Here is a 20,005-nt window from a genome sequence, read left to right on the forward strand (position 1 = left end):
CCATTGCACTGTTAGTACAATGGAAGGATAAAGCAGTGGAATTGTTTTTGCGCAGATGACAGTAGCACTGAAAGGGATGAACTGGGATTCTGTTGCTGTTCTCCCTATTGGCTAAAAGTATCTGAAAATCCAGATTAAGAGATCCCATTTGAATTCTGCTTTGATACCAAAAGTGGATTGTCTTAGAGCCAGGCAAGAACACTAAGCTTTAGAAATACATTCTTACAGCACCCCCAAAAGAAATGCATCTACAAGCCTTCCCTATCTTTGCATATGTGAGTGTGTGAGAATCCAGATGACCAGAGAATAGAGCTACCGGTAGTTATCCGAAGTTCAATATAACTTCCATCACTCGGTTTTCCACCAGATACTTCGCTATTACCCATCCCGCTTCCTGGTAACGCGGAGTTCGCAGCGCCAGTGTAGAGTCGCTTGATGTCAGGAGCGCTGGAGGGCGGGAGAAGGGTGGCAGAAAGTTAAATCATGCCCCCAAGCTGAAATACTGAACGACGATCTTTTCCAGACAGATCTGCCATCGCTTTTTCCAGCTCCTCTCGGATGGTGCAGCAGCAACCACGGAAAAATCAGGAGGAGGCGTTAGTTAAGTAGCCTTACGAGCCCTCGCCCACTAAGCAAGTTGGGCCCCGGTCCTGCGAGGAAGCTGCATTGCGGTTGGGGAGGGAGAGAGCGCGCTCGAGGCGGCCAGAAAGAAGGTGAAGTAGAGGGGTGGAGCACCTTGGGAGGGGAAACTATGGAAAAATAGAAACTGGGTCGGCTCGTGAGAAGATCTGATGGCGAGCAAGCAACGCTCTCCCGAAAAGAGATGACATAACAACTACCCCAGTAGCGAGGTAAGTACAGTCTGCCGCACTGCGCGCGCGCGCAACTTCTGCTAAAGGGGAAAAAGGACGGAGGCTAGTCCGGAGCAGGCGGTGATATTTTTTCCCCAGCTGTCGCAATGACGGGGGAGCAGGTGGGCGTGGCTTCAGTTCTGTCACAGTCTCTTGAAGCATTCTCCTTCATAAGAGTGCCTTTCATAGAGATAGTGGAACGGGATTGCCGTCCTGTGGTCCTTCAGGCCAGGTTCGAGCACTTCTCCATCGCAGCCAGCTTTGGTAGGTAAGGTTGGCCTGGTCTGAGCATTCAGACTCCTGTGGAGTGTATGAGCATTGTCATATTCAATGGGGTTCATTCTGGAATGTATTATGCGTAAGATTGCAACCTCACAGTATTATTCTGAGCACTGGAATTGGTTTCAATTCTCACTGAATGTGCTATGTTTTCCCAGGTGAGTGTAAATTAAGCCAGTGGTACTCAACTTTGGTAACTCTTAAAATGGAGGGACTTCAAGTCCCAGAATTCCCTAGACAGCATGTTGGGGGAGGTGAAAAATTCTACAGAATTCTATCTCAGAATTTTTCAGCCAGCATTGTGGGAGATGAAATCCATACATTCTTGCCGAGGTTGTAAAATTTTTAACTGGGGTGTCCCAGTTGTTACCCTGGGTGCAGTACAGGTAGTTCTTGACTTCCGATCATAATTTTTGAGTCCAACATTTCTTTTGCTAAAACAGATATTTGTTAAATGATTTTTGTCCCATTTTATAATCTTTCTTGCCACAGTTGTTAAGTGAATCATTGCAGTTGCTAAGTTAACAATAGGTTTTTAAGTGAATCTGGCTTCCCCATTGACTTTGCTTGTCAGAAGTTTGCAAAAAATTATCATAAGGAAATGCCAATTGCCATCAATTTCATTGTATTTAAGTACAATGACAATAAAGATTATACTTGCCTGAATTTTGATCCTGGGACCATGGGAATGCTGCAAGTGTGGGAAAAACAGTCATAAATCATTTTTTCCAATGTCATTGTAATTTCCAATAGTCACCAAACAAATTGTGGTAAGTTGAGCATTCTTTGTACTCCTCTTGCTTTTTGTTTATGGCAATGGAAGCTAGAGCCAAAGCAAAAATACAGTGTACTCCAGATTCATTGTGTCTAAAATACTCCTGAAATTTTGGCTATAACTGTAAGGCAATCATTAGTCAAACATTCTAGAAACTAATGTGAGATCTGTGATTGGTACCAGGTTGTTCTTTGTTGCTGAAAGCTGGCTCATTTGGAGGTAGGGCAGGGTAATTTTGGGGTGGTAGTCTAGCCACGTGTGTGTATATGTGTAGGTACAGAAAAAAGCTGTTCAATTCTAATTCCAGAAAAAGCGTATTTTCAGGTTACTGGAATTTACTTTCAGATAATGAATATTTGCTTTATTCATATTTTGTAGGGTTTTGGATTTGATCTCCAGAAGACGTTTTGGCGTGTGCTGGAACTAGCAAGATGGGTGGCATATAAATTAAACAAACAAATTTCAGTTTGGCTCTATCTGCAACGTTAACACATCTGAAAATTTTCTTTGAATTGCATAACAGTCCTAGAAAATATTTGAGAAAAAGGTGCTATTTTTTTTTAGGTTGACATGATACACTTTTTTGATGTTCACAAAGAACATAATTTTTTTTTACTTGCCTTCCCTATAAACTTGGAAAACGTATTTCTCCTGTTTTAAGGAATTTACTAATTAATGTTAATTAATGTTTAAAGCAATGGCAGCTTTAAACAAGGTTTAAAAATGGGGCTACTTTAAGGAATAGCAGAAAGTTGTGCTCATCTAACATCCAAAGCACTTCTTTTGAATCATTTCCAAAGTTGTACAGTAAAAAAAACAAAAAAACCAAAATATGTCAGAGATATGGTTCTAACATGAATTGTATGTTTTTAAAAAATATAATTTAAAAAAAAGCAAAAGTCTTCCAGGTATCATTCTGGCTGACTTTACTTACACGAATCATTTTGCAGCTACTGCTGTGCAAGCATGTCTTGTCATTCTATCTCCTCTAAAATGAGCTTCAGACCCATTTATCAACAAAAGACAAGAATGGTACAAGTCAATTCTGAATCATTCAAGCTGTTACAGTTAATCCTAACTTATATTTTATTATATGGTCTAGAGCAGTGATGGCTAACCTTTTTGTCGTTGCGTGCCAAAAAGGTGCACACGCCCACAGCCATAATGCAATGTGCACGTGTCACCCCCCCTGCATGCCCTCCCCCCATGCATGCACATGCAACCCCCATGCATGTGCGTGTGCTAACCTGCCCCCCTGCGCATGTATCCCGACTTCCCTTCACCCATTTTTGGCTTCTAGGTTGGTGCAGGAGGCTTTCTAGGCCCAAAATGGGGTGCCAGGGGACCTTCACGGCAGAGACCTGAAGACCAGCTGGCTGGTGGGAGGTGCGCGTGCATGCGCAGTGGAGTTGGGCTGGGGCAACGGTTGGCATGCCCGTAGAGAGGGTTCTGCGTGCCACCTGGTCTAAAGGCCATCACAGGTCTAAAGTTTCAAACCAGCCTTATGATGATGCATGATGTCCTAAAGAAGAATGTATACTTTTGATGTTTTGGATTTAGTTACTCCCATTGGCAAAAATATTTGAGCAAATGTTTGAACTAGCCTATAGCTTGTTTATAGTAGGCTAGTCTTTTTTTTAAAAAAATTCTGACTTATGATTGTATAAGAAAATAGTCACTATCTTGAAAATATTTTTCGTGCTTGCTATTTTTATGTGCTCTACAAATTAGTAAATTGGTTCACTTCTATCAACCACACAGAAGTGAAATGGCTGAGTAACAGAGATAATATTTTTTATTGTTTACTTAAATACTTGGCTAATGGAGTATCCCTTATTGGTGTTGCTAAAGAAGAAGTGGTAGCTCAGTGGATAAGTGGCTTGTCGATCAGAAAGGTCGACAATTCAGCGGTTCGAATTCCTAGCACCATGTAATGGAGTGAGCTACTGTTACTTCTCCCAGTTTCTGCCAACCTAGCAGTTCGAAAGCATGTAAAAACGCAAGTAGAATAGTTCGAAAGCAAAAATAAAATGGAAAGGAAGTTTCTGTTTATTTTGTAGTCAGAAACTAGGGATAACGGCATGTTTCTGGTATGGCTGACAAATGGGTTGAGAGTAGGTGGGCTGTTATAAATTCTTGGGGGCTGTGATTAAGATGGCTGTTCCTCTGCAAGAATAAGTTCTTCAATATTTTAATGGCTGTTGCCAGATTCCTATGGGGTCATGTGGGGATCATGGCTGGCTCTACAGGCAAAAGGAGAAATGCAAATCCTAGGTGTTTTTCTGAGCTTATCTTGTCAGCTTTGGATCCTTGCGTATTATGTTGCTTATTTGGAGTCTCTTTGCTTATGAATAGATTGGCCCAGTCTTTCTGAATGGATACAAAAATCTCCATTCCTAAAGACCAGCCTCTTCAAGCTTCTGCTTGAGGCTGTTTCCTTATGGCATGGCTGCTTTCTGCCTTTTAAAAGATTTTCTCCATTTGTCTTTTAGGGAAAAATATTCCATCCTGCCTCTTTTTAATATTTAGAATAAATAATATTTTAATCTAGGGAGGGGGTGCTTCCCACAGTATTTTATTTTTAAGTCTAGCAAAATAGTAAAATAGGCTAAATATAAATATGCTATGAGAGGAGAGAGAGATTGTTAAAAATCTCTGACAGATCAGTACAAGTCTTAATGAATTCAGGATGCTTTTTCCAGGGAAATGTGCATTGAGATAGCAGTTAATAAATTCAAAAAGCTTATTTCACATTCTGCATAATGAAAATATATACATAGAGCCGAGATGGCATAGTAGTTAGAGTGCAGTATTGCAGGCTACTTCAGCTGATTGCTAGCTGCAGTTCGACAGTTCAAATCTCACCAGGCTCAAGATTGACTCAGCCTTCCATCCTTCCGAGGTGGGTAAAATGAGGAGCCAGATTGTTGGGGGCAGTAGGTTGACTCTTTAAAACTGCTTAGAGAGGGCTATAAAAGCACCATGAAGCGCTATATAAGTCTAAGTGCTATTGCTATATGTTTGTAGCCTGCGAAAGTTCTCATTGTCACACTTACCCTTGCAAATTATATAGTGCAAATATCTAGAAAGCAATATGGTCCCCAAATGATAGAAACCCTGCTATTTTTTGCCTAGGATTACTATAGGTCTGTGATAGTGAACCTATGGCACGTGCCCTCTCTGCTGGCATGTGCACTGTTAGCCCAGGTCAGATCTCCGATGTTTCTTTCGTGAGCTTCTATTTTCCTGCAAAAGATGAAACAGAAGCTCACAAAAGAAAAAGATCTTACCTCTTGCTGCGTTGCCAGTGTCGGGATGCCCTGCCTCCTGTCAGCCAGCTGGTCTTTGCGTCTCTGCTGTGCATTTTTGCATGGCTGTGCATGCACATGTGTATGTCCGTGCATGCACACATTTGCATGCACACACACACACCTTTCAGTTTGGGCATGTGCGCACAGGCAGTTTGGGCACTCAATAGATAAAAGGTTCGCCATCGCTGCTATAGGTAATCACTGCAAGGAGAGAAAAAGTAGGTAGGCTTTACCAAAAATCTGAACTGATCTGTTGGGCAGCAGTATTGAAATTTGGCCAAGAATCAGAGGAAGAGGAAGAGCGGGAGAAAGGCAAGGGAAGAAGGAAAGGGGAAGGAGAGGAAGAAGGAAGAAAGTAGAGAAGGGAGGGAGGGAGAAAAGAAAGGGAAAATGAAGGGGTCTTACAACAGGAAGAAGGGATGGTAAATAAAGCAACCCAAATTGTATATTATATAACCCATTAAATGAAACAATAAATGTATAAGAATGATAAATGTATAGAAGAATAACGACTATGTGAATGTATACTTAAAATGCTACGTAAGAGAATAAAAAAAAATCAAAAAAATTTTTTGGCCAATAATCACTTTGGGCCAAAATATGCTGGTTGTTTGCTAAGGGTTATATCTAGATGGAGATTGATACAGAACTATTTCCAATGGATTTTTGGCAATTTGAGAAGATAAATCCTAATGCTGTGGTTATTGGAGCTGATGAATTTACTATGCTCCAGTGTTTATTTGTGATTGGTAGCTATATTGGAAAAATAGTACCATTGCAAAGCATTTTGCAATGGTTTTAAAGAAGAGAAGACAGTGATGCCTCTAGTCCTATTTTGGAATAGGGAGACTTCACTGTCAACATCCAAACAATAGCAATAGCAAACAACAGCTGGGATACTGTTTCATTGATCCGTGACAGTGGCCATTCCAATCAATGACCAAATCACTGATTCTATACCAAAAACAGCTGAGCTACCTTTCCTCAGGAGATTTAACATAATTTGCCATGGATTAAATAGAGACCAGATTTTTCCTCACAATATACATGATTCTCGGATGCTAGCGCAATAAGTTCGTGTTATACATAATTACTGCTTATACATGATCATTATTGATAAGTAATTCTTGCTTCTCTTTTCATCATACCTTCCATACCCTTTGTTCTCTGTGTTGTACTCTATACATTTGTTGAAGCAGATTGGGATTACAGAAATTTATGTGACAATACGTTTGTTAAGATATCAGAAGATTCTGAATTTGAACTACTGTACCTCATATCATGTGTGGTTCTTTAGCATAGTGGTAACAGCCATCATGCCCTTTCTCTATTTGGAAATATGTTAGGGTTACCATTTGCTGAGTTAATTTTCAACCAGTAAGATGTTTCTTTATAGAAAAAAGAAACAAATTATTCTCCTTAAAGGAGAACAATTGTAGATATTAACAGCTTCATCTGCATTAAACATTCTTTTTCTTAAGCTAGCTGGATTCAAAGTGATAATAGTTTACTTAAATCAGAAGAATAGAGATAAGGGATATTAATAGTTTGATCAAAATTAAATGTCTATTTTCTTAAGCTAGCTGCACCCAGTGTTATGAAAGCTTATTTACATCAGAAGAGTAGAGTGGCAGGACTTGGTACTATTATGAGAATTAAATTTATGTTTTAGCTTTTAAAATAATTGTCATTTCACATTAAGTTCTTAGGAGGGAGAACACAAACATGTAGTTGTCTCTAATTAAATATATTTTGTTCTGCTTTACTCCTATGTATTCCGTGACTTTTGCTGAGGTCAATGCAAAGTCTAATTTATCACACAGATTAGTATTGATCAAAGTAAACCTAAGATCAATATTGGATTTTGAGGGTCAGTAAATTTGTAAATAGGATGAAATATGGAAGGCAATGTATCTATCAGATACAATTTTTTTTAAAAAAGAAACAACAGCAATTGTATGTGTGAGAAAGAAAATATTTAACTAATTAAAGATGTGATGCTCGTAATTAAAGATATGCTATTACATAAATAGCAAAACATTTAAATGGTTTAATGAATTTGCTACACTGCACTGCTGGACTACTTGAAAAAGGTTGCTTCAGTAACTTCTGGATTATGTGAAAGAATGCTACATCAATGCATATAGGTAAATTAGTTTTGTTGAACAAGTCAGATTTATTCATCTGATTAAGTTAAGATGGGGGGGGCGGGTTCCTCTTATACTAAACAGAAACAAATCATGTTATGCTTTAGGGTTATATGTAAATTAAGTCATAAGTGGTCTGGACAGCTGCCCATTGCTCTGTATATCATTTTGATGATGTACAAATGAGGATATCATTGGAATTATGTAGTTGAATTTGAAAGTGAACATTTGTGCACCAGTTTAGGAATGAGGATCCAATGCAACAATGTGCTATTATCCCTTGGCAACCATAATTCTGCAGTTGCTTGTAATTGCATAAAATATATTGAATAAAAGACCTAGTTAAGTGGCAACATTCAAAAAAAGTTATAGTAGGATTCCTTCTCCCGTGGCTTCCTATAGAAATCAGAACATGTTCTATTATTAAGGTAAAGATTCCCCTCACTATATGTGCTAGTCATTCCCAACTCTAGGGGGCGGTGCTCATCTCTGTTTCAAAACCAAAGAGCCAGCGCTGTCCGAAGATATCTCTATGGTCATGTGGCCGGCATGACTAAATGCAGAAGGTGCACAGAATGCTGGGTGGTCCCTATTTTTCTACTTGCATTTTTTACATGCTTTCGAACTGCTAGGTTGGCAGAAGCTGGGACAAGTAACAGGAGGTCATTCTGCTACACGGTGCTAAAGATTTGAACTGCCCACCTTTCTGATCGACAAGCTCAGTATCTTAGCCACTGAGCCACCACATCCCTGTTAATAATAGTGTCTGTTATTAGACACTACCTAATTACTTATTAAATTCTAGTCACGTTTGAAAAATAGTGCTTCAGAATTGAAAGCTGATTTTGGAAAAAGCTGAGTCGCCTAAAATGAAAAGTTGCAAATATTTATTTTTCTAATAATTATTTACTATATTGTCACCGTATATGGAACTTGCTAAATAGTAATAATATAGTGATTAAAGAGTTGGACTTGGAGGATTTGACTTCAGGTCCCCGCTAACATACAGAACTTACTGGGTAAGTATGGACCAATCACTTTCTTATCCAACTAGGTACTTGGGATGATATTTCTGGGAACTGTCAATGGAAAAACTGTTGTCGTCATCCACTTTCTAAACTGCAAGAGAAAGAAAACAAACTTATTTTTCCTGAGAGTGCTTCTAGTGTAGCATTCTCAACCAGAGCACTCCAGAAATGTTGGGACTTCAATTTCCAGAATTTTTACCTAGATTGGGAGAAGCTATAGTAGAATGACTATAGTCATTCTAGTATAGTATATATTCTAGTATAGTATAGACCAGTGATGGCGAACCTATGGCACGCGTGCCACAAGTGGCACGCGGAGCCATTTGTCAGGGCACGCGAGGCGCTGCCCTGTCAGCTGGCCAGTGCGCATGCGCGCGCTGGCCAGCTGAGTTCACCTTTTTAAAAGCTATTTTTCGCCTTCCCCAGGCTCCAGAGGCTTTATAGGAGCCTGGGGAGGGTGAAAAGAGCCTCCCCCACCCCCCCTGGAGGCATCAGGGACCGTCCGGAGGCTTCCCTGAAGCCTTCGGAACGCTTAAAACAACCCTCCGAGCAACCCGGAAGTCACTTCCGGTTTGCTCGGAGGGTGGTTTTAAGCGTTCCGAAGGCTTCAGGGACCGTCCGAGGCTTCCCTGATGCCTTTGGAGCGCTTAAAACGACCCTCCGAGCAACCCGGAAGTCACTTCCGGTTTGCTCGGAGGGTGGTTTTAAGCATTCCGAAGGCTTCAGGGAAGCCTCCGGACGGTCCCTGAAGCCTCCGGGGGGGCAGGGGAGGCTCTTTTCGCCCTCCCCAGGCTCCTATAAAGCCTCTGGAGCCTGGGGAGAGCGAAAAAAGCATGTAAAAATGGGGGGGGGGCGTTGTGCGCGCATGCACACTGGGGGATCGCACCTTGCATTATGGGTGCGGCACGCCCACACAAGACCCCCCCGCGCTCCCACCACTTGACTCCCAGCAAGCCAAAAAAGGTTCACCATCGCTGGTATAGACTATAGTCTACTAATTTAAGTTCTTGTCTTGAACATCAGAAGAAATCAGATGTGTGGGAAAGGTGTGTCATTAAAATGCTCTTTCCCATTTTAATAAAGCACATCCTAGGACAGATTGTCCATGCATGTTATAGAGAGAGTGAGTATATATATATTAAATACCCTTATTTTGCAAATGTTCATGATCTTTTAGAGCGTTTGTTAAAATAAAAGACTGGAAATAAGCAGTATGTTCATTAGAAAGGGCAAAGTAGGCATGCCATTCATACTATTGTATGCCTATGGAAAGGGCTACTACTGTAATGCTTGTGCTGGTGATTGTCTCAGATGGATCATTTCAGGAAGAGGTAAATGACAACCTTGAATTCAAGGGTTATTTCTTTCTTTAGGTGATTCTAGAACTGTGGCCTTCGCCTTTGTAGTCTGGAGCTAATTGGTTCCTTTTTGTTGAAATCAATGAAAAGAAGGGACCTGGCTAAAGTGAATAACAAATAAACAAACAACCCTAACTCTGTACTTCCTATAGGAACATAAGGAATTACCCTATCTTAAAATCAGATCTTTGGTCATCCAGTTGAGCTCCGGTGGCTTTAACCAACAGGAGCTCTTTTGTTCATCATATTTCTTGTTCTTTTAGAGATGCCAGGAATCAAACCTCATATAAAATGGATGCTTTACCATTGAGTTGCCAATTTTATTTTTCCTCCTTGCTGGGATAAGTGATAGATTTTAGAAAGTTGCAGATGATATACTGTTTCACTTCCTTGCTTCCTTCACTTCTCTTCACTATGGATTCAGTACTACCGGTATACACACTTATCTAAAAAGATTTGAATGGGGCACTTGAATAGATGTACATAGGGTTCTGCTCTAAGGCTACAATCTGGGATACACGTGTTTGGAAGAAGTTCCTTTAATCTCTGTGCAAATAGACACTGAATAAAGATGCATAGTATTTAGCTACATTAATCTGACTTGTGAACAAACCATTGTTTGCAAAAATCAGAATCACATTTAATGGTATGCCAAGATTGCTGCTTCAGGCTTCCACAGTTCCCATAGGGAAGAAAAAGGGTCATGTTTTATTTGCATTTAAATGAAGCATGCATACAATTAAATTTTGCCTGGGGGCCATTAATACTGGAAGTGTCCTAGAAACAAAATAAAATAAAGATGTACCAGCCAGATTAAGTGTCACATTGTGACCATTTTAACGATATTTCTACCCTGTGTATGTACTGCTGACAGACAATTCTTGTAGTAAAGACCAAAGAGCAGACAATTCTTTTCCACATTTTTATTTTATTTAATTCAAACTTCGTCTTCCATTAAACAGTGTGTCGTCTGGGTACAAATATTTTGTGCAGTATTTTATACAATAACAATTTACAGTCATATTTGTTGTTTTATCTATTCTTAATACTAATAATACCATATCTAATCCCATAATAATCCTTTTCTTAACTTATTTAATTTTATTAAAACATTTTCTATATTTCACTCCCCTGTTTTTCCCATTTTCATATTTATTCTCCAATCATTGATGAAATAATTCCCTATACGTATATTATAATAATCAGATTGTTCCTTCTCTTTGATTTAAAGTTTTGTTAACCTATTCATTTCTGCACATTTAAGAGCAGACAATTCTTGTAGTAAAGATTAAAATCAAGTCATCCACATCTGTTTTTTTAAGCAAAATGTGACCATAATATATTTTTTTCCAATCCCCCCTCCCCCCAAAAAACTTCCTGTGATTACCAAAATAATTGAGCCTACTGTAGTTGCACCTTCCACACCGGTCTCCCTGGCAGAAAAGTTGAAACTACAACTTTCAGAAATCCTTGATAGATATTAGCTATCTTTGTGCAATAGTATTTGGGAATGATGCTGGAAGACAGGAGGAAAGTAATGGTCAGATAAGAGTCAACTGAATCTGCAGAAGAAAGTAGGATGTGACAAATCTGAAGGGACCTTCCCCAGTTTCTTGGATTTAGAGATCTTTGTGGGGATTTTATCAAGGAGATTAGCAAATTCCTTCTCACTCTCATTGTCTCAAGGATGCATAGATTTTCTCATGGTTACTGTTTTCACATTAAGAAAATAATGTATTTTATTTCCTTAGTGCAGTGACGGCTAACCTTTTCAGCACTGTGTGCCGAAACTGGAGTGTGCATGTGTGCCGTAGCGCCAGAACCTGGAAGAGAGCCACTGTCCAATGTGCATGGCGACCAGCGGCTCTTTGGGGTTTCATTGCACACATGCATGCTAGACAGCTGGTCTGGCATATATGCGCACTGGCCTGCTGATCTCTTTCGGGTTCCAACACGACCATATGCACCAGATAGTTGGTCTTCTGCCAACACACATGCATGTGCCAGAACCCAGAAGAAGCAACTGGCTGGTGCGCATGCGTGCAAAGGAACCCGAAAGAGCAGCAGGTGATGGCACACCTACCCACAGAGAGGGCTCTGCATGCCACCTCTGGCACACTTGCCATAGGTTTGCCATCACATCCTTAATGTATTCACATGAACTAAGATTATTAGTTTCATAGTTCTTTGCACCCAGGCTAAAAGCTTTAAACTTACCTTTTAGTATTAAAAGGGACTGATTTATGTTTTTCCATATTTAGTTGAAAAAGTAGCAGAAAAAGGCCAATGCATCATTGTATATCAGTTGTGGTTTGCCACTATACATGCCCATGCAAACCCTCTAAAATTGTTTATGGTTATTAAATATGGAAAATAGATGTATTCTCTCAGCAAGTAATTTGTTTGCAGTGTTGCCCTTAGAGCTAGAAACCCTGGTCATCCTACATTTGACAAATTACTGCTGCAATATTAGATGATATACTCATCTTAAGATAAACACATTGGTGTTTTTGTCTATGTATGTTGAATGTTCATGCTTTTGGAGTATTTTCCTAAACACAATAAAATTTCCCATTTCCCAAATTACCCTTAAAAAGACTATTTAGACATTCAGATTGTAGAAATGTATGGCAGGTCATAGATTCAATAAATAATTGAAGGAATTTTAAAACAAAGATCCACAGGATCTGATTTTTATATATTGTTTACTGCTGATGCTGCTGTGCTAGCAATATTATTATTATAGTGCAAAAATATCAAAACTAGATATTAAGGTCTTATGAGTACAGCATTTTGTTTTGCAGATAGATTGGGATGCATTAATAGCTTATTACTTACACTAGAATCCCCACTATCCCAACTGGTATCATTGTAACATCATATATCTATAGGATAATGAGTTGAGGAAATGGCACTATATAAATTCTTATTTATTTATTCTCCTTTAGTCCAAAATAAATAAAAGTCTCAGTATGCTATTATAATATTAGTTTAATACACGCAGAGCTCCAATTATGACCACAGTTGAGCCCAAAAATTATGTTGCTAATGAGCCATTTGTTAAGATAATTTTACCCCATTTTGCAACCTTTATGACTACAGTTGTTAAGTGAATTGTTGCAGTTGTTAAGTTAGTAACATAGTTGTTAAATGAATCTGGCTTCCCCATTCACTTTGCTTGGCTGAAAGTCACAAAAGGAAATTACATGACCCCAGGACACTGCAACCATCATAAATGTGAGTCAATTGTAAACAACTGAATTTTGATCATGTGACCATTGGGATGCTGAACCATCATAAGTGTGAAAAATGACCATAAGTCACCTTTTTTCAGTGCCATTGTAACTTTGAATCTCTATCTCTATCTCTATCTCTATATCTCATCTATCTATCTATTTATAAATGGCTGTGAGTGTGTGTGTGTGTGTGTGTGTGTGTGTGTGTGTTCCAGCATAACTCTGGAACACCTTGAGCAATTTCAACCAAACTTGGTACACAGATGGCATACTTTCTGGAAAAAATACTGTGGGGGTAAGACACCCCTAACAGTGTGTGTTCTGTTAAGATACAGCCTGTTGTGCCTTAAAATGTCTTCTACTGTACAGCACAGTGGAGTTGTCATGGTAACATCTTCACAGTACTCCACAAGAGGGGGACTAAGGAACTGACATCACGATGACACAATGTATGATCTCGGACCTCCGAGATTGCAGTCAACACTTTTGCCACTGGATGGTCCATTTGGACCTAAACCGTCCTGAAGTGACGGTGACAGGGAAGAGTACGTCTTGCTGATCTCAGGGACACTGCAAAGTCCCTGATTGATCCAAGAGAATCTCTTCTTGCCGGCGACATAAGCACAGCCCCAAGCTACTGAAGTCTGGACAGCTCCGCAACGGGAGGAAAGCGGAAAGAGAAAGTGTGTTCATCTGGTGAGGAAATCTTATTTTTATAAAAGACTGCCCAAAAAAGATTGAAGCTAAACTAAACTGGTAAAGAAAAGGAAATAAGTGGCGAAATTGAGCATTATTGGACAGTGTGTTATCCTTTTTTTTATTTTTCTATGGATGGAAGTTTTGTAAACATTTTCTACTTTTTAAAGTGAAAGTATTGGTTTTTCTTCTAGTTTTTTACCTATGGATTAAATATTTTTCTTTATTTTTACAGTACTGGTTGGGATGAATTTTTTCTTTTTCTTTTGTTTCATTTAAGAATTTTGTTTCTTCTAAGCCTGAAACATAAAGAAGATATAAAAGGAATATAAAGAGGATAGTAACCTCAGAGGGAAAAGAAGTTACACTGCCACTTGGAGGGTGGAGGTTGAGTCCTGGAAACATTGCTTTTTCTTTTTTCTCTTTGATCATTTTGACCTTGCACTTCAAAGGCTTCAGCTTGTTTATAGAAGAGATGAGAAGAGCATGGGTTGTTTATACAGGTGCTATTTGGATGCTCTTTGGTAGCTTGAAAGAAGTGAAAACAAAACCTTGTTTTTAAACTAGAGTGGCAGTGTTTACTAACTGGAAGGATGGCACAATATCCAAAAGAAACCATAACATTACAACAGATTATGTTTGAAATTCAAAAAATATTAGAAACAACAGAGAGAGTTGAGAAGAGATTGGAAAATTTTGAAAATATAAATTGTAATGTGGTAAAACCTGATGGAAAAATGGAAGATATCCAGCAAATGGAAAAAGTGGAGGCTAGAATTCTAAAAACCCAAGGGAAAAATGAACAAAGAGGCAAGATAATTATGGATATTGACAATGAACTGGGTGTGGTTGGAGATGGAAAGAGTGGAACATGGAAAGGGAAGATAGATGGAAAGGCGCTCTACTCCAGATCTCAAGGTATAGAAGAAGAAAAAAGAGAAGAATTGATGGACTTAAGGAGAGAAACTTTGACAAAAACACTATTGATAACCAAAGATAAGCTGATTAAAGAAGTTGATGGAAGGTCTCGAGATTTTACAAGATATGTAACAAGCAACAAGTTGCGAAGAGATGTCCACACAAATTTGATTAAGGAAATAACCAGAAAACTAATTCCACAAATGTCAAAAGAAATAGGACATCAGTATTAGTGGAAAGACACTGGTTGAGATATGAAAACTAATAACAAAACACTAGTTAAAGTTAGTTAAAATTAGAGCATTATGTTAAAAATGAAGTGATAATGGATAAAGTTAGATAAATAATTGCTAATGATAACAATGTATACATATGTATTGGTTTGATAAGAGGAAATTTGGTATAAATTTTAAATGGTGAAAAAAGGGGAAAAAGTAAGATAAACTTAGTCAAACTATTGTTAAATAAATGACTGATGATAATAATGTAATATTTGTATCGATATGATAAAAGGGAAATTGGATATAAATTGTAAACAGTGATTAAGAAAAGAGGTGCAAAAATTTTGTTATCAAACATAATTAATTTTTATTTTGAATGTGTTATAAAGATATAATGTTGTTTGATGATATTGAAAATAGATAATGGAATGCCATTATGTGGTTTTGCTTTAAACTTTAGAATATTTGTTATAAAGGGACGTTAAAACAACTATAGTCATATGAAGGATGAGGTATGATGATAGTAACAAACAGATATATCTGATGTAAAACATATAACTTGATATGAATTGTAGGTGATGACGGTGGAAGGGATGCACAAAAGTTCTTTGTAACCAACTGACACACTTTTTAAAATTTGTAATGGAAGATGTTTTTATGGTATTTGTTGTGTCTTGTTTGTTTGTGTTTATTTAATAATAATAATAATAATAATAATAATAATAATAATAATAATAATAATAATAATAATAATAATAATAATAATAATTTTATAATAATAATAATTTTATAATAAAAAAAGAGGGCTCCATCTGGTAAGGGGGGGAAATCCAACATTAGAAATTACATTTGGTCCAGATATTTTCACCCTATAAATAAATACTGGGCAATGCTGGGTTATCAACTAGTCATTACTAAATGAACTGTTATAAGTTGAGGACTATCTGTACACAATTTAGTTGCAATAATGTTTTGTGAAAAGAAAAAAAAAACAAAGCCAGCAATTTACTAATTGAGTAAGTACTAGGTAATTCAGGTTTGCAGAAAATTGATAGCAGGAATACAAAACAGCAGCATGGTTGTTCAAAGTCAACTGGCAATTGAAATAAACATTTGTTATTCTTGTATATAGATTCACAGTCTGCAACCTCAGGAACTGATATTGCACTTATACTGCTTGTAATCATACTGAAAAAGATTCAAGTAGCATTAGTACACCTTGGTCTGGCAGCATAATTCTGCACCGTCTCTGTCTATGTACTGAGAAAAAGCCTTAATTCACCAAAACCATGATTGGCTGTACAAATTAATATATGTGCTATGAAGATGCCATCCAAGACCATTTGGCATATGTGGCATGTGAAAAATTATTGATATGGAATGTTTAAAGAGCCAGTTTGGTCTAATAGTGAAGACATCAGACTGGAAACCAGGAGACAGGAAGTTCTAGTCCTGCCTTAGGCCAGTTGGGTGATCTCTCTCTCTTGCTGAGCCCTACTCACCATACAAAGTTGTTGGGAGGAAAATAGGAGGAGGAAGGTGTATTAGGTATGTTCACAACCTTGAGTTGTTTATAAAAATAATAAGGGTACGATAAAATACCTTTAAAATATTGTACAAAATGAAACAAAAGGCAACTGTGAAAATAAGATAAAAAGAAAGGGTATCATAGATCTCATAAAAAGGTGGCCAGATCTTATGGAGTAGGGTTGATGAATATAGGCAACAGTTGTGGGTTTCAATTTTTTTTAGAACCTATTCTGTAGGTGTGGTCTGTTTTGTGAGAGTGGCTCGGCAGTCATGTGACCATGTGGGTGTGGCCAACTTGGAAAATATGGTGAAACTCACTTAATGATGTTCTTGCTTAGCAACCAAAGTTTTGGGCTCAATTGTGGTCATACGTTCTTTCTTTCTTTCTTCCTTCCTTCCTTCCTTCCTTCCTTCCTTCCTTCCTTCCTTCCTCCTTCCTTCCTCCCTCCCTCCCTCCCTCCCTCCCTCCCTCCTTCCTTCCTTCCTTCCTTCCTTCCTTCCTTCCTTCCTTCCTTCCTTCCTTTCTTTCATCTCTCTCCCACTTTTTTCTTTTTCTTTCTTTCTTTCTTTCTTTCTTTCTTTCTTTCTTTCTTTCTTTCTTTCTTTCTTTCTTCTTCCTTCTTTCTTTCTCTTTTCTCCCCCTCTCCCTCTCCCCCTCTCTCTTTCTCTCTCTCTCACTCTCTCACTCTTTGTCTCTCCCCCTCCCTCTATGTCTCTCTCTGTCATTCTCTCTGTGTGTCTGTCTGTCTGTCTGTCCCTCTCTCTGTGTATCTCTCTCCTCCTTCCCCCATCTGCCATTCTGTGTGTGTGTGTGTGTGTCTGTCTGTCTGACTCTCACTCTCTCTCTCTGTCTCTGTCATTCTCTCTCTCTCTCTCTCTCTCTGTGTGTGTGTGTGTGCATGTGTCTGTCTGTCTGTCTGTCTGTCTCTCACTCACTCACTTAATCACTCACTCTGTGTCTGTGTCTCTCTCTCTCTATGTCTCCCTCTGTCTGTCTATCTGTCTCTCCCTCCCTTCTTCCCTCCCTCCCCCCTCTGTCTTTCTCTCTGTCTCTCTCTCTCTGTGCCTCTCTCTGTCTGTCTGTCTCTTTCACTCTCATACACACACACAGAGACACACATACTGTGGTCACCTTGTGTTCCAATCACAGGTTAAAAGTACCTGGCAGCGGTGTTTTTCCCTGGGGGAAAGCCTCTGAGGTTGTAATTTGTGGGGTGTGCACAAACGCCTATGTTTTCAATGGTGTGGAGGCGCGGTGAGGCTCTACGTGGCTGGCGATTACTCCGAAGCTCATCTGGGAAGAGGAGGAACCCGAGGGGGACCCCTCCCCCCACAGATGGGCTCTGGACCCGACACATCTTTCACACCACCTCGTTTCCAATTGGGGGGATCCATGCAGAGGATTTCTCCCCCACCAAATTGGAAATGAGGCAGCTGTGAAAAACAAGGCAGCACTGCCTTGTCTTTCACAGCCGCCTCGTTTCCAATTGGGGGGATCGATGCAGAGGATTTCTCCCCCCATTGGAAACCAACCAACTGTCAAAGACAAGGCAGCGCTGCCTTGTCTTTCACAGCCACCTCATTTCCAATTGGGGGGATCCATGCTGAGGATTTCTCCCCCCCCCCCAAATTGGAAATGAGGCAGTTGTCAAATACAAGGCAGCGCCCCTCGCAGAAGAAGGAACAGGAGCTGAGTTTGCACCAGCCGCTGGTCGGGCCAGGTCATCCCTACACCCACCCGCCCACCCGCCCGCCTGACAAGTGATTGTTGGATGGGCGCCTGGCTAGCTCCACTGTCTTGGCTGAGTGACGCCCGTGGGCACCGCTTACCTTGAAGGTGACACAGAACTCACTGCTGCTGCTGAGGGAGGGCCAGCTGGGCAGTGCCACCCATTGGCCATCCCCTCCTGGGCCGCACCCGCACCCCTGCCCAGCCCGCTCAATGAAGCGACAGTGGCAGCTCGTTGCTGGGCGATAGGCAGGGCGGAAGAGGGCACGGCACTGCCGCCCTTGCCCCTGGGGCACTTCTTGCAGGACATGCTGGCTGGAGCTGCTTCAGGACGCCCCGGCTGCCGACTCCTCCGCATGCAGTCTGGCTCCCAGCGCCACCGGCATCCATCCGGTGCCCATCCTTGGCAGCATGGTCAGTCTTTTTTTTGGGGATGAAATCCCCAGAACCAGGTTGCCCAGCACCCTGAAGAGGTCTGCACGGGGCTGCAGTGGCTGCAAAGCACTTGCAGCACAAATTCTGGCTGGCGCAAAGGACTTCCACGGACTTGCTTTGGTGAGCAAAGATGCGACAGGCCCAGAGCTCTATCACCAGCAGTCGGGAAAAGGTCTTCACTCCCTCCCTCTTGCAGCACGCCCTGATGCAAAAAATGCTGAGATCGGCACACTTGGTGCTGCTGCTGCAACATCCAGGGAGGCTAAACCAAGGTGCGTGCCTTTCCCAGCCACTTTCGCGGCTTCCCAGAGCGCCGAGAACCTTCACACTCTTCTTCATGCTCTCCTCGGCTCCTTGTGACTGCAATAGACATCCAGAAGCGGTGGAGGCTGTCAGGGTGGAAACCCAAGCCCCATTAGCCCCAAAAGTCGCTGTGCCAGCAAAGAGCTTACTTACCCCCTCAGCAGGCAGCAATAGAGAGCCAAGGGCTCTCTATAGGGCTCTTAGAGGCATGGTGCGGATGGGCGGGGGGGAGCGAGCGGACAAGCAGCGACCAGATGGGTGGGGCTCAGCGATGAGCAAATGGGGAGTTGTCCCACTACTGGAACCGGTTCTAAACGGCACGCTAGATTTGTGGAACCTCTTCTAGCAAACCGGTTAGAACCGGCAGGAACCCTCCCCTGATATGCAAGTAATGAAAGGACTAAAGTGCCTATGAGAAAGTATGACTCGATGTCATCCAGGTTGTTGCTAATGTGAACGAAAGTAGGAATATTGTGGTTAGAATTTCTGTATGCTCAGTGTAGTACTTGATAATTATAGACAAATCAAAAATGAGTTTTATATGTGAAATCCTGCAACTATGCTTGACATTTAGAACAATAATGTTATTGTTTTTCTAATAAAGGTGAGAGTAGCAAGAAATACACACAAAAATTACAAGAGATTAGTTTGTTAAGTTTGACTCGGAATCTATTTGGTAGAATTTGGACTGTCAAGAGCATTACTCTGATACGAGAGTAAAAAGGAACAGAATTTAGAAAGTGTTAAATGTGTATGTGTGTGTGTTTACCAGGTAGAAGATGTACAGGTAATATTTTATTTTTATTTTTCAGCAGGTATGATAAATGTGAGAAAGTTTATTGTATCTTTTTATTATTTAGATGTGGTGAGGAGAAAATTATATTTAAATTAGGAACCAAAGTATTTGAAGATAGATGCATCCAAGTTCCTTTTATGGGCATGCTACATAGATCTCTAAACTCTTTAGCCATGGAACATAGAAGAACCCCAAATCCAGCAAGATTTCAGGTGACACAGTCTGTGAAATGATATGTAAGACATACAAAGGCAATGTAAATTACAGCATGACCTTTAAAATCAGAAAGTAGCAAACCTATAAGAACAAGACAGACTTTCTATCACCTGCCCCGTTGTCTTGAAATTCAATGTTTTTAGGGAGACTTCATGCCTATTTTAGCACCTTTGAAT

At 40.1% G+C, this 20,005-nt stretch overlaps 1 protein-coding gene across 7 annotated transcripts in view; it reads left to right on the top strand.

Moving 5' to 3' along the window:
• The first annotated feature begins 761 nt into the window (after positions 1 to 761).
• Positions 762 to 20,005, top strand: part of THSD7A (thrombospondin type 1 domain containing 7A) — a 342,001-nt gene continuing 322,757 nt past the window's right edge. For 2 of the 7 annotated variants that reach the window (XM_081970892.1, XM_081970894.1), the window contains exon 1: positions 906 to 1,119. Coding sequence is in view for 1 of the 7 variants with exons in the window: in XM_081970893.1 (XP_081827019.1) it covers positions 959 to 973 (15 nt within the window). In the remaining 6 variants the exon portion in view is untranslated. Of the gene's footprint in view, positions 852 to 899; positions 1,120 to 2,283; positions 2,453 to 20,005 lie in introns of those variants that run through there. The other 5 variants (XM_081970890.1, XM_081970889.1, XM_081970895.1 and 2 more) reach the window with 5 other exon arrangements.

This window comes from Natrix helvetica (genome assembly GCF_964273705.1).
Source record: "Natrix helvetica genome assembly, chromosome: Z".
Lineage (NCBI taxonomy): Eukaryota > Metazoa > Chordata > Lepidosauria > Squamata > Natricidae > Natrix > Natrix helvetica.